The sequence below is a fragment of the Sapajus apella genome, unplaced genomic scaffold (genome assembly GCF_009761245.1).
Source record: "Sapajus apella isolate SASKATOON/1434 unplaced genomic scaffold, GSC_monkey_1.0 scaffold6, whole genome shotgun sequence".
Taxonomy (NCBI): domain Eukaryota; kingdom Metazoa; phylum Chordata; class Mammalia; order Primates; family Cebidae; genus Sapajus; species Sapajus apella.
Genome location: NW_022436946.1, coordinates 41943173 through 41958521, shown reverse-complemented (window position 1 = coordinate 41958521; position 15349 = coordinate 41943173). Strand labels below are relative to the sequence as shown.

Genomic DNA, 15349 nt, shown 5'->3' with positions numbered 1-15349 from the left:
AAAAAAAAAAAAAAAAAAAAAAAAAAAAAATCACCTACTCCTTCACAATCCCATGTCTTACTATCTGAGGTTTAAAAAAAAAGTGAGTCCAATCCCCTTCCCCTCTACCCCCGTGGAGAAGAGCTGAGAAGTTGCGCCTTCAGAGCAGAGGTCAGAGAGTGCCTGCTGACTGCTGACACATGAGAAAACCTGGCTGTTTCTTTAGAATGAGAGCAGAATATTTCCCTCTTCCAAGACCTTCTGACAACGACTAAATCTGAGTCCCTGGTCATCTATGGGCATCTCCAATTATCTTCAGAGATTTGACAAAATCTCCTAAAACAATCTCAAAAATAATTTTTAAACAATTTTAATTAACAAATAAGAAAATTCCATACACCACATAGATACAAAAATAGGTGATTGCAGCACGAAGGGTTGAGGCTGTTAGAGTAGCTGCTCTTTCATTGTTTTCCTAAGAAACTTCGTTGTAGGCCTTCCTCTCTCACGGGTGTCCTTCTCAGTAAACCAACCTTAGTCCCATATTCCTTCCCAATGTATTTAATAGAGTTGGTTCTCCTTAGTTCTTCACTCTCTTTTCTTGCTGAAAGGAAAAGAAAAAGTCAGCAGCCTTGCTGGAGGGAAACAGTGGGAGCCCATTGTACTCAAGACAAGTGTTCCCTGCAGTGGGCTCCCTGGCAAGGCGTCTCTCCAGAGTCACCTGCAGCCCAGGCTTGGCACATCCAGCCAGCCTCCTGAGGGGCAGGCTTAGCCTCAGAACAGCCCTGGTCACCCAGCTGCCTCCAGGGCATACCCTGATGGCATAAGAGGGCACTCTTAGGGGGCCGGGCGTGGTGGTTTATGCCTGTAATACCAGCACTTTGGGAGGGTGAGGTGGGTGGATCATGAGGTCAAGAGATCATGACCATCCTGGCCGACATAGTGAAACCCCGTCTCTACCAAAAATACAAAAACTAGCTGGGCGTGGTGGCATGCGCCTGTAATCCCAGCTACTCGGGAGGCTAGGGCAAAAGAATCACTTGAACCTGGGAGGCAGAGGTTATAGAGAGCCGAGATCGTGCCACTGCACTCCAGCCTGGTGACAGAGAGAGACTCCCTCTCAAAAAAAAAAAAAAAGAAAGAAAAAGAGAGAGGACACTTAGTAGTAGCAACCAGACCAGACCAGAGTGGGTTCTGCCTCCACATTGCAAGCCAAGCAAAGGCAATGGCTGATACACTCCCAAGCACTGACTTCCTAAGGCTCTCCAACTACAGTGTCAGGAATCACACACACACACACACACACACACACACACACAGACAAGACCCACATCTTCCACCTCAAGTCTTTGCACAGGGAAATAATGTGCTTCATGAAATATTTAAAAGGCCTTAGGCAATAGAATTGTCTCTTGATTTTTTTTTTTCAAGTGTTTGACAAGTGTAATTGGAAATGTTTGGAACATGAACACAGGCACACACACATACACACTCTAATTTGGAATTATGCAAAACGATATCATTATTCACTACAACCTGAAGCAAAGCTACTGCAATGGAATAACAAGTACCGTATCTGTACAAGTCAGAGGCCCCCAAGTCGGCTCTCATTTGGACGAGGGTGACCCACGTGGCCTAGCCCTTTAAGGTCTGTTTAGAGGAAATGGCCTGGTGTGTTTTACATTTGTGAAGCTATTTAGCTTCCTGGTTTGACAAGATTTTTGAGAGGGGTGAAAATTAATTATAATTGCGGTATTGCTACAATAATTTGGTCGGCTAATTGCCTTTCAGTGCAGAAACAGTCAAGGAAGAGTTTCCTCCCCAGGTTATTCTCTGATGTGGTAGCATTTATTTTAAAAGTAATGAGATTTTTAAAAAGTCAAACCTTAAATATCATGGTTTCAGCAATCTGTCCTGCTTAAAGTTTAATGCGAAATGAGATAGCACCTCCGCGAGAGCAGCTCCACGCGAACACGGATCCAGTTTTCTCCAAGACTTGAAATGAGAACATCTCTCTCCCCTGGACTTGAGGCATCTCTTTGACATTGTTTGGGCCTGATTTTTGTTTGGGAGCACCAATATTTGTGGCTCTACAGTGAAGGAGGCACTGATGAGGGTGCGTAGGAAGTTTTGAAAACTTAATACTGGAAGTCACTAAATGAGGTGTTTTTTGATGGAAGAGGTACCATGAGTAACAGAAGGTTGAAAAAAAAAAAGAGGAGTGAAAAACCTGGGTTGTTGTGGGATTTTTCTGGATCTCATTGTTTTCACATTGGCAGTTCTGAATACATTACCTGCCCGTGGCTGTTTTGAGGGAAATTTGTCTAACTTATGATTAATAAACTCTCAAGAGACAGGCCCTATCACCTTAAAATCTTGAAGACTGTGTCCCAAGGCCTGATTCAAGGTACTTTTCTCAGGTGCTGAAACTGTCAGGGGCGTTGGAACCAGAACAACTCCATCTTGAATAGGGGCTGGGTGAAATGAGGCTGAAACCTACCGGGCTGCAGTCCCAGACCCCTAAGGCATCCTAAGTCACAGGATGAGATAGGAGGTAACACAAGATACAGGTTATAAAGACCTTCTGATAAAACAGGCTGTGGTAAAGAAGCCGGCTAAAATCTACCAAAACCAAGACGGCGATGACAGTGACCCCTGCTCCTCCTCACTGCTATACTACCACAAACGCCATGGCAGTGTCAGAAAGTCACCCTATATGGTCTAACAGGTGGAGGCAGGAATACTCCACCCCTTGTTTAGCATATCATCAAGAAATAACCATAAGAATGGGCAGCCAGCAGCCCTCAAGGCTGCTCTACCTACGGAGTAACCATTCTTTTATTCCTTTACTTTCTTAATAAACTTGTTTTCACTTTACTGTTTGGACTCACCTGAATTCTTTCTTGCATGAGATCTAAGAGCTCTCTCTTGGGGTCTGGATTGAGACCCCCTTCCTGTAACAAAACCACCAGACATCGAGCTCTTCCACAATCTGATAACTTAGCTCAATTCAGAGAGCAAGTTTAGCACATTCTCCTCCTCCCCTTCTCTGCCATGCTCTGAGTCCAGCTACCATTTGTGCTTCTGAAAAGGAGGCTACTGTGTGCTTCCTCAAATACTGCACATCAAAACAGGCCTAACAGCATGGCATGGACCATTTCTTACGGCCTTCATCTGGATTCTAAGTAGTGGGTCGCTATGGAGATCTACTCAGGGCTGCCCTCGTGGTTCTGCAGGTCATGCTCTGCACAGTGGCAGTTGATCAAGGGGTGAGGAGGGTGAGCTCCCATCCTGCGTCACTTGCCAGCTGAGACTCCTGCTCAGGCTGCATCCCAGAGAAAGGAGTGCCTTTTCTGATTCACCGCTGGGCCAAGGAAGGCCCTGAGTCACCCCTAACCTCTCCCTCCCAGAAATTCCAAAATCGAATGTTCATCTCCTCATCTCCAACACTGCTGATGTCCTTTTAAGGAAGAGAATATGCGTGTGGCAAAGGTGAATTCATTTTGAAGATATGCTTTCTGCTCAGCGTGAACGAAGAGAGAGGGAGAGAAACAGAGAAAAGAGAATAAAAAGAATGGCAGGCAAGTTGTCCCTCTGCCTAATAAATTGTGGATTCATTGTTCTTCTCTGGACACAGCTGCAAAGGGGCAGAAAATCAATTTTTTCTATTACTCCACGGTGAGGAAGGAAAACCTATTTGTAAATTGAATTAAACCCCGTAATAGCATGTCTGTGTATTTGTTGAGGACTAGAAAAATTAGCCACAGATACAACTACATAATCCAGCAATGTAACTAGAAATCAACACTCTCCCGTTTCAAAGCTTCATCGAGACACTTTCTTTTCCTTTTTTAAAGAAACACCCATGGCTAAATGTCACTAAGATTCTTCGGCATGCCAACACTTCAACACCTCAGTAAGGACTCTGGAAGGGAAGGAACTCCAAAGTCCCATCTGGGTAGAGTGTGCTTCCAAATTCTTGCCTTTGCTAGTGGAGTACCAATCAGTCAGTCAACGACGATTGGATACGAACTAGACCCCTCTAGCTGATGGTTTCTTCCCAAGTCGCAATCTGTGGTGCTGACTGTGGAATAAATCCCCTGTTTCTGTGTGGGCTAGATCTTGTTCACAGACACCCATCCAGTCAGTACTGAATAATCCTGCTACTGCAGTCAGCGAGGGTCCTGAAATTTCATTAGCAGTCTGCCCTCTAGTGGAGCAACACAGTACTTCAGATTTTCTAGGAATAGAAAAGATTTTTTTTTCTTTTCTTTCAGGGAGCAAAATAATTCAAGTTTTCCAGCTAGTGCAAGGTGAGGCAGTCATCTTCAGAAGTCAGATTCCAGAGCTGAGGCAAACAAGGCTCACATGGATAGGTCCCCAGGTCAGAGTTAGAGGCAGATGGTGCTGAGGTGGGTGTCCCTGCAGAGCCGGCAGGGACAAAGGTCCTTCTTTCATTCTTAGAACCCTCCAGTACTCTCGTTGGGAATAAGCATTCATAATTCTCTCGTTATGCAAATAGGACCCACTTTAAGAGCAATCAGCATAACAGGGATGTGAAAAAATCAGAGGCTTTTGTAATTTTTTGGCAAATTATTAACACAGACAAACTTTTCAAAAGGTCCACGTTAAATTCTTAAAAAGGCAAAGATTCACAAGTTTTATAGAAAGACCAAGTCTTTGTGTCTGTTAATTTTTAAGAGGAGAGTCTATCTTGTGATGTTGACTGGATGCTGCTAAGGCAGAAGATAATCTTGAGATCTGTTGTTTTGGGTTTTACTTCTGTCTTTTTGAAAAAGTCAGAACTTAGCTTGCTTCAGTTTGTCAATGTGGTGGCAGAGTTTCAGTGCGGGTCCCAGCTTCAGGCCCAGGTACTTCATGACCATGTCACTCCTCAGCAGCAGCAGAGCGTTGCCATCAATCTCCTGGTGGGATAGGACCAGAAGAAAGAAAACCCAGAAGATGGTCAGAGTCATCAAACAGCGGCTGAGGTTAAGGTGTGGTCAGGGGATGTGCTCAGGGCATATGGGTTTATTTAGGCGGCACGTTCTCTTGGGCCTGGGGCAAGATCTTTTAAAATATTAAAGCAAACAAATACTGTGTGCTCCTCTCCCCATCATCTCCCTGGAGTCATCTGATACACGGGATGCTTCATATTCCTGCCCTCCCCTGACAGAAGAAATCAAACGTGACCCCATGTGTGTTCCCAATACCCCACTGACAAAGTTTATCTCCTCATCCAACCTTGGTTAAAGGAGCAAGAAGTGTCATCCATTAGACCCTGAAACTAGAGGGTCTTTCCATTCCAAACTCCCGCCTGTTGCCCTGATTTCTCATTTCTTTCCTTGGTAGGCACACCTACCTGTACCTGATGACAAAGCTACTCATTCCACCCTATGGAGGATTTCAGGTGTGTTATAGTCCTGTCTATTACACTAGATGGAATGCACTAAATAATGCACCTGCTTCATCTCAGGGCTCAGCACAAAGAACTACCAAGGGAACAAGCCAGTCCTTTGAGGTTTGGTACCGGCGTTGCTACCATTGATCTCTGAAAATGGTCCCCCTCCAGAATGCATGCTGAGTTCATGAACCTAGCAAGGCTGGGCTTCCATGCTCAACTGTAGTGCTATTTTCAGGTCACTGGAGACAAAGGGTAGAAATGTGGGGTGCTCAGGCGGGCGGGGAGAAGAGACATAGTTATAGGACTTGTGTAATGGGTGCCAGGATCGCCAGCCCTCTCATTCATCCACCCAGCCAGGCAGTGCCGATGGAGCACCCACTCTGTGTCATTCACTCTCCATGTCCTTGACAAAATGGCAGTGGGCAAGGCTCTCCTGTGGGCCACCCACAGGAGCCTCATTTCCTACTGTCTTTTCTTTCCCTCACCTCCTGGATTCCCACCACCCCCTCCCACCCTGCCAGACAGCCAGGCTCCTCCTGCCCCAATCTGTCCAAGCATAACCCACTCTGTGGTTCTCGGTCTCAAGGCCCCGTTGTTAGTTGAGGTCAACATATGCCTAAAAAGAGGCGAGTGCTGAGTGAGATGAAGATCCTCCTCAGATTGGAAAGCCTGATTTCTTTGACAGGATCACCAAATAAAATGAGAAACAGGAAACAAAAATACTGGTCACTATGGAAGGTGGAACAACGCTCCTGCCCCTCCATGCACAATGTTTGTATTCTAATCCCCAGACCTGTGAATGTCAAGTTACCCAGCAAAGGGGAATTAAGGTTGCAGGTGGGGTTAAGTTTGCTAATCAGCTGACTTTAGAGTAGGGAGATTATCCGGGATTATGGGGCAGGGCTGGGGGGACGGCTGTGTAATCACAAAGCTCCTTAACCGTGGAAGAGGACATCAGCCGTGAGGACCAGGGATGGCAGCCCGAGCAGCCAAACAGGCCGCAGCTTGATGTTACAGGCTTTAAAGATGATGGCGGGGGATGGGAACAAAGGACTGGTGGTGGATCTAGAAGCCGGAAAAGGCCACCAAGCAGACGTCCCCTGGAACCACCAGAAGGAAACGCAGCCTTGCTGGCTGAGCTCAGCGAGCGCCATGTCGGGCTCCTGACCTCCAGCGTGGTAAGGTAGAGAATGTGTATTGTGTGAAGTCACTGTGTTGGTGGTAATTTGTTACAGCACAATACAAAATGAATATAGTGTCGGGCGCGGTGGCTCACGCCTGTCATCCCAGCACATGAGACCAGCCTGGCCAACATGGTGAAACCCCATCTCTACTAAAAATACAAACATTAGCCGGGCGTAGTGGCGGGCACCTGTAATCCCAGCTGCTTGGGAGGCTGAGGCAGGAGAATTGCTTGAACCGGGGAGGCGGAGGTTGCAGTGAGCTGAGATTGAGATCGCACCACTGCATTCCGTCTCAAACAAAACAAAACAAAAACAAACAAAAACAAAATGAGTGTAGTAAGCCTGGCAGGTAAATAGATTTTTATCTTTGAAAGAAATTTACCATCTCTCTATATTTCAGCATATCTCAAATCACGATGATGGTATCTGCTAAGGGAAGGCATCTGAGTCAGGAACCGTGCTAAACACCTTCTGTGCATTTTCCTATTTAGTCCTCGAAGCGGTTTAGGAACAGGCGTGACTGCGGTTTGCCTGGTGTGTCGCAGGTGTGCTGTCTATGTCTGTTGCATGCACAGACGGCTGGATGGGCAGGAAACAGGCACTCCTGACGCAGGCCAACGTGAGAGAACAGACGGGGCCAACATCCCTTTACAAACAAATTAACTGGTTGTTCTGCTCTGAAGAGCCTGTGGTTGTATCTGTCCCTCTCATCTCTGGCTCCCTTGAGGGTACCCCTAGCGCTTAGTTTAGAGCCCCCCCCAACCCGCCTGGCAGCATCCTGCAGTTCCCTGGACCTGACTCTCCTTCCATGCCTGCTTCCCCAATCCCCCCAAGGTCAAACCCACCACTCGCATACGTGCTTTCTGAAGAGCTCCACGTGAGGCCCCAGAGCCTGCGGGTCGGCATCCTTCACAAACCACACCACATCCTCCACAGTCCAGGTGGAGGGGTTCCTGCTCCGCGGCCGCCTGGCATCCTGCGCGTCCTGAGAAGGGCTTGAGGCTGGATGGAGAACAGAGGGAGGCATGAGCCAGTGGGACAGGGCCTTGTACCCACCTGCTGCTGCCTGCCCCACCTAGCCTGGGAGGGGGGTCCTCAGGGCCCATGAGTCCAAGGAGCTGGCCCAAGTGACCTCCTGTCACAGGGAAAGGCTGTGAGAGGCAGCTCTGTCTACAGCCCAGAGCACAGAAGGCCACTCCCAGATACACTACCCTCCCCATCTATGCCAAAGCTCTCTGCCCTCCCAGGAGAGAGGCACTAGACAGCAGATTTCCTTCGACGAGCTAGAATTCCGATCTGAGTTGGGGTTTTCAAGACCCTCTCTCTCAGCGGGCCCAGGGCCTCCTGAGCCTGGGTACTTGGTGACTAGGGCAAGTGTGCTAAGATGAATGTCCAAATGACCCTAATCACGTCAGCGAGGCCAGTAACTTGGGGTCATTTCTGCCTCCATGGCCTTCACACTGAGATGACAAAGGCATGGCAGAATCGAGGTGCCTCATGGTTCTTGTTCACGGTCTCTGCGGAATTCAAGTCCACCGTAGCCATCCTGGTCTGCACATGCAGAAAGAAGAGGTCACCTCACTCACTGCCCCAGGTCCACACAGAGCCCCTGCATGACCCTCTGGGGCTGTCAGAGCAGTTGCCGGGACCCCCCCTGCTACACCGTGAACTCCCTGACTGCAAAGGGCCTAACCTGTGCCTGGTCCATAGCTGGTCCCTGGGAAATGGTTGATTGGGCATTTCCCATGCAGCCGGTAGGAAGATTCAGGACAGTGAAGGAGAAGAGAGCAATGAATTCACTGGCTGGCAACACTTAGGGGTTGATCTTTTCACGTGTATGTCCCAAACTAGCTCATCCTCTTTCCCTAGAGCCAGCTTCTCTTCCTGTCTCCCCCATTTTGGGAACCCACCTCTACCTCCTCCCATTTTTGTGCTCCCCACATTTAATTTTTCTGAAGCTCTTGGGAGAATGCCTCTCCTCTGGTCTCTTCCCTTTCACCCCTGCTGCCCCAGCCCCAGAGCCTGCCACCCAACCCCCTGCCATGGGTTCCTAATGGGTATTTTGGGGCCATGCCCTTTTCTGCCTACAACTGCCTGCCTCACGTTCTCCCTCAGACTATCTCCCCATGGCTCCCTCTTACCTACACACTGAGCCCTCACTCTACCTCAAGGTCAACGGCTCCCTTTGGTCTTAATGTTTTCCCTTGGGAGGCCGAGGCAGGCAGATCACGAGGTCAAGAGATCAAGACCATCCTGGCCAACATGGTGAAACCCCGTCTCTACTAAAAATACAAAAATTAGCATCTGTAATCCCAGCTATTTAGGAGGCTGACGCAGAAGAATCACTTGAACCCGGGAAGCGGAGGTTGTGGTGAGCCGAGATCACGCCACAGCACTCCAACCTGGGCAACAGAGTGAGGCTCCATCTCAAAAAAATCAATAAAAATAAATAAATAATATCTTTTCTTCTTAATGGAGGGTAGAAAGGCTTTGGTGCCAGGGAGACCTAGGGACCGATCCCCGCTGGAGCTGCCCCTTGCTGGCCCATCGCGTGTGAAACGGCAGTGCTTTCTACCTGGAGGGGCAGGTGTGAGGATGAAGATGGGATGCCGCCCTGCCCTGAGGCTGACCTGTGTCAGGTGCTCCACTGAGGGTAGGAGCCCCCTCCCTTCCCAACAGCCCTGTTCTCCTGCGTCCCCTGTCTGTGTGGGTACACTTCCTGTGACCGAATGTCTCCCCAACTTCCCTGCCCCACCTGAGGCTGCTGCTTTGGCTCTAACCTAGAAGGCGTTCATCCTCTCTCCTTCCCACTCACAATCCACCTGCTGCCTTCATGAACAGAAATGTTCTGTGCTTCCTGCAGCCTGGGTGTTACCTTCCTACCTCTTTATTTTATTTTTTATTTATTTTTTGAGACGAATTTCACTCTTGTTGCCCAGGCAGGAGTGCAGTGGTGTGATCTCTGCTCACTGCAACCTCCACCTCCTGGGTTCAAGTGATTCTCCTGTCTCGGCCTCCTGAGTAGCTGAGTTTACAGGTGCCTGCCACCACACCCAGATAATTCCTGTATTTTAGTAGAGACAGGTTTTCACTACGTTGGTCAGGCTAGTCTTGAACTCCCGACCTCTGGTGATCCACCCGCCTCGGCCTCCCAAAGTGCTGGGATTACAGGTGTGAGCCACCGCGCCCGGCCTCCTGCCCCTTTATTCCCACATCTTTATTTGTCCATCTATCTTTTAAGGTGCTTTCACATTCCACTTCATAGTACAATTATGAACTTCTCTAGAACCTCTAGTTAGGCTTTAATCTCCTGAGGATTCCTCCCACTCACTCCACAGACATAGACTGAGTACCTTCTCTGTCCAGGTCCTGGGTGAAGTGTTTGGTGAAAAATACCAACGTGATTCTCTAATGACAGGGGTTATAATCACGGACTCCTCCATGGCTCTGAGTACATACACAGTCATGCGCCGGCTCATTACGGCACTCCTGTAAGATTATAATGATCTAGGGAGTCTAGTGCCCATCACCTAGTGATTTGTGCTGCAGTCTCCTATGGTATTCAGTACAGTAACATGCTGTACATGTTTGTCGCCTGAGTCATAGGCTATCCCACACCGCCTAGGCGTGAAGTGGACTATACCATCAAGGTTTGTGCAAGTGCAGCCCATGATGGACACACAACAATGAAATCACCCAAGGATGCATTTCCCAGAACGTATCCCATTGAGTGATGCATGACTGTGTTTATAAATACGGGCTTGATAAATGTGAGATGAATCAATGTACTTTGCAGATACAATCTACGTACCTTATACAAAAGGCTGTGTGTGAAATCTTTACTTCTATTTTAAGGCTAGAAAAAAAGTCAAGGCTCTGAACAAGGAAGCAGCCTCCCTACAGAAGAATTCTAAGTTAGAAGTTGAGAAGCCTTTACTTTATTTCGCTTCTTTAAATCTCGAGGCACAGTGGCTTTCTGCTGTCTCTGTCTCCTTCCTCCTTTTCACATGCCTGAGACGAGCATGCTGCCCCATTAGCGCTGAGGAAAATACAGCATCACATTTCTGCGTCTGTCCTTAACACATAATGGTTTGGCTGAGAATTGGATTGACTTTAAGATTTTTCCCTGCCTCTTCCCTGTGGGACCTGGAAGGGTCCCATAAGGTGGTTTGGCATGGGGTATTTTTCTGGGAATCTGTTAGCCTACCCCGGAGCCATCTGAATGCTGATCCATGCTCATTAAAGATGATTTTACTCCATTTAGACATCTGCACTCGACATGGGGATGAGGAATCACGAAATCACATTGCCTTTGGATCCCACCCCATCAGAACATCGGCATTAATCAGGGTGATAATAGATTACAAAGGCTGGAAGTCTTTAGTGCCAAGAATAATTTTAGAGTGATCAGCACAGAGGTCAAATCTAATTTCCTGCATCTGACAGGAAGTGGGGGAAACCCAGACCAGTTAACAGGATCATTCAAAGGAACCTAGAGTCCTTTGAGCAAGATCAGGGAAACACTTTCCCCTCAGCCACAGCAGGCAGGGCTGAGCGAGGTGGCTGGTTTGTCTTTAAGGAGGAGGCTCTTGGGATGATCGCTGTGGAAGGAAAGAGGTAACTGAGATGGCAAAGTGGGCTCTGTTCCTGCTACCTGGTGCTTGCTGTGGGCACTTTTCACTTTTCCAGGATGGAGTGGAGGCAGCAGGGGCCTGGGTCAGGCATGTTTTTTAGGGGGGGCTTTTAGTCATACAAGACAGAGGGCAGCAGGTAGCCTAAGTCACACCTCGGGAGTTGCTCCTGATCCAAAGCACACAGACTCCCTCTAGATGGAAGAAACATGGAACTTTCCAGTGGCAGGTTTGCAGAGCCTCACAGAGGTCTGTGCTCACAAAAATAATAAATACACTAGCCACTCCCCTCCAGCTGCTGTGAAGGTGTCAGGAAGACAGGTGGGCGGAGCCTGGTGCAGCTGGGGCAGGCAGATGTAATAGGTCAACGGTAAGACATGATGGATGTGGAAAAGGCTTGCTCCAAAGCAGACAGAGCGTGCCAAGAAGCACTGACCAGACACCTTTGCGAGCAGGCAGGGTTCTCCAAGAAGGAGGACGTTGTCCTTGGTCTTGTCATTCTGTAGGGGCTGCCAGAGGCACATGCAAAGTGAAGCCCAGTTAGGAATGGATTAAATGAGCTTGTTTCTAAAGCTGAACTCACCTTGACCAGAGATAGGATGGCTGTGAGTCAATGTTTCAAAGCAGTCCCAACATTCACAGCACAGGTATGTGCATACTCTCTGTGAATCTCTCTCTGCCTTACACATGCCCGTGAGCACATACATACGCATATAACTTCCTTTCACTCATTCATAATTCAGGAGAGACTCTTTAGCTAACAACGGAGTCATGTGGAGGAGCGGAATGAGCAGCGAGCTGGGAGTCAGAAATCCCTGCCACCCACCAGCCCTGTGATCAACTCTGTGCTTCTCTGTTGTAAAATAAAAGGGTTTGATCTCTAAGCCCCTGCCTGCCCCTTAAGACACTGGGCCAACCCCTCACACCTCAGGCTGTTCACACGAAGGGAGTCACCTCCTTCCACAGCTGAAGGTGGTATCAGCATGTCCACATGCAAAACACACTGAGGGCAGCCACAGCCAGGCTTCCTGTCCGTCCCGGGCTCTGATCATTCCCTATGGACCTCATTGTCTTCATCCATAAATTGTGATTGTTTGTTATTTCTTAAGAACATTTTAAGAATCAAGAGAATGTGGCTCAGGGCTAGAGCCTGACCATAAGAATCTTAAAGGGGGAAATGTCGTTGTCTCTGACAGGGACCCCTGTGTCCTCAGGCTGCCTGTGAGCTGCCCAGGTCCTCTTGGTTTCTGGCAGCTGGAGCTGGGTTGGGAGGACCGGGGTTGGTGAGGGGAAGAGGAGAGAGCTCTGTTCTCAGCATCTCCAAGTGATCTGCTCCCGCTAGATGCATCCTTTCTAGATACAAGGCCATATCAAATGTGTGAGGCGCCCAGGCTAGCCCATGATTATGGCAAAATCATGTGTCTTGAAACAGTGCTGTTTTTCATTATTTCTATTTATTGCCCAGGCTGGAGTGCAATGGGGTGACCTCAGCTCGCTGCAACCTCCACCTCCCAGGTTTTCAAGTGATTCTCCTGCCTCAGCCTCCCAAGTAGCTGGGATTGTAGTCATGCACTACTCACTCTATCTAGAGTTTTCAAGATACCATGAGGTGAGAGAGATGAGAGGGAAGAGAGCCCACTTAATCCTTAGAGTTTAATCAGGTTTTTATTTAAATAATTTGAGACCAGCTGGCCTGCCTGTGTGAGGAGAGAGCATGTCTCTAGAAACAAGGAGAGATTGTAGGCTTGACGACAAGCTGAGCTGAGCTAGACTCCTTCTTGGCCACCAGCAGACACTGTGACCTCCTGGCAAGCACTGTGGCCTCTGCCGGGAAGCCTCCAGCTGCCCCACCTCCCCGCTGGCCCTCCCTGGCTGTCTTTTCTGGGGCCTATTCCAGCCAGCTCCACTGTCCCTTCTCTGGGAAGACTTTCCTGGCTCCTAAGGGTAGGCTCAGCCCCTCCCTCCCCATCTGATCCTCCCACAGCATCCACACTCTTCCCTGGCAGCAATCAGCACAACTCTCATTCAATTTGCTTAATAATTTGTTGACATTTGTCTCCCTGGAATTGCAGACCCTTAGAGAACAGGGCTGGCGTCCGTCTTGTTCACAGGTCTGTCCTCAGTGTGAGAAGAGCCCCTGGCTCACTGTATCCAGGAGGTCTCTGCTGGCTAGGACCAACCAAAACCTCTCTGAGTCTTAGTTGCCTCATCTATAAAACATCTTTCTGGGCTCTTTCAAGGAGTAAATGGCATAGTGTTGTAAAGCATTAAACAGGATTATTCATTAGGTAGTTACTATGCTTCTTGTTTTGATGATGTCATTCCATAAATGGCCAGTAGATTTGTTTTTCTAAATTCCAGAGCCACCAGCTCACTCCCCTGTTCAGAAATGTCTAGCTTACAATGACTACAGAGCAAAGTCCCATCTGCCTGACATGGATCCCAAACCTCCCAGCATGGTTTCCTTGGTGTCCCTGCATCAACTCTTTTTCTTTTTCTTTCTTCTTCTTCTTTTTTTTTTTTTGAGATGAGGTTTCGCTCTGTCACCCAAGCTGGAGTGCAGTGGCATGATCTCAACTCACTGCAACCTCTGCCTCCTGGGTTCAAGTGATTCTCGAGCCACAGCCTCCCGAGTAGCTGGGATTACAGGCCTGCGCCACCACGCCCAGCTCATTTTTGTATTTTTAGTAGAGACAAGGTTTCACCATGTTGCCCAGGCTGGTCTTGAACTCCTGACCTCAGATGATCCACCTTGGCCTCCGATGATCCACCTTGGCCTCCTGAAGTGCTGGGATTACAGGTGTGGGCCACCGTGCCCAGCACAAACTCTTTAATTAATCAGCTCTTGCCATGCCTTTGTCCACTTCCTCACACAGAATACTGTTCTCATTCTTTTTCTAGCTAAATTATCTCCATCCCTCACCCAATGCCAGATCCTATCAAATCAAAATCCAGCCACAGGAAGCATTTGGGTTGTAATAGTAACAATGTCAGATTGACTTCATCTCTTGATTCTGAATCTAGTTGTGGTCATGAGTTCTACCATGTGTCCTGTTAAATGCCAAAGTCACGAAGCTTTTGTTATCCAAACCCTCTTTATGGCTCTCGGTGATTAGATCTTGGATGAGAGACAAGGAAGAGCCCTCAGTCCTTCAGCAGAGTATCAGCAGACGCCGAGGAAATGCGCCCTGGGAACACATCCCCTCGGAGCCCACTGGCAGCAGAGGTGGACGTGATATATCTCGACTGTAGGAGGTGAAGGGTAAATACCGCCAGAGAGAAGGCCAGAGAGTTTGTCATGTCATCAACAGCTGCCTCTCTGCCTGCAGCCTCATGCAATTTTCTGGCTTCTGTGGTTTTAAACCATTTTGATTAGTCCCACAGGGGAAAAGGCCATTTCGAAGTCTCTTCCATGGTTTTTGACTTAGGTCAAACCCTTCTGAAGAGGTATGGTTTTTTGATGACAACTGTTTTTACTTGGGATGGAACTTCAGAGCAATATTGAATAGTCATTTGGGTGGGAGGGTGGCGTGTGGGGGGACACACAGCAGGCACCAGGGTGACCACTAGGTGAGGCATGGGTGAGGACACTCATGGTTTCTCTCAACTTTAACATCCTGCCTCTGAAGTCAGCGTGGTTTTCATCTCCATGGTTTCCAAACATTTTTAGCTGTGCAAATTTTGTTTAAGCAAAGCACATATAGAACCCCACTCTGCAAATGTGAAAAGGCCCTGCTTAAAGAGAGGCAGGGTGCCTGGAGTCCTGTCTGCTCTTGTTCCTTCTTCTCTATCTCTTAGAATCTTGAAAGCCATCAGGCATGATCTGAAAACCCCTGGGGTTTTGAAAGACACAGGCTTTGGAGTCCATTGAAGTCAAATTCTGGCTCAACCCTTGATTTACCTTCTGTTGAGCCTGTTCTTCTTTAACATATCAATATCTTTTTATTAATAATAAATCATAAACATATAACTTGAAATCAGTCATGAATAATGTGTGGAAAGTGTCTGGCCCTCTTGAGTGTAGGTGTTCAATAAATAACAGTTTGATACAGTCCTCAAACAAGCCCCCCTTTGCCAGGGCTGTGGGGGATTCTAATATGAATAAGAGACTTCACAAAGCTGAGGGTCTGTTCCCTTCTCTAGGATGGGCT

The 15349-nt window shown here is 48.2% G+C and overlaps 1 protein-coding gene across 7 annotated transcripts in view; it reads right to left on the bottom strand.

Annotated features, from left to right (window-relative positions):
- Positions 1 to 1377: 1377 nt before the first annotated feature.
- The window catches only part of SCML4 (Scm polycomb group protein like 4), a 118047-nt gene continuing 104075 nt past the window's right edge, over positions 1378 to 15349 (bottom strand). For 4 of the 7 annotated variants that reach the window (XR_004267910.1, XM_032275110.1, XM_032275112.1 and 1 more), the window contains 2 exons: positions 7424 to 7569; positions 1378 to 4904 (listed from right to left, as the gene is read on the bottom strand). Coding sequence is in view for 5 of the 7 variants with exons in the window: in XM_032275110.1 (XP_032131001.1) it covers positions 4779 to 4904; positions 7424 to 7569 (272 nt within the window). In the remaining 2 variants the exon portion in view is untranslated. Of the gene's footprint in view, positions 4905 to 7412; positions 7570 to 15349 lie in introns of all 7 variants that reach the window. The other 3 variants (XM_032275111.1, XM_032275114.1, XR_004267911.1) reach the window with 3 other exon arrangements.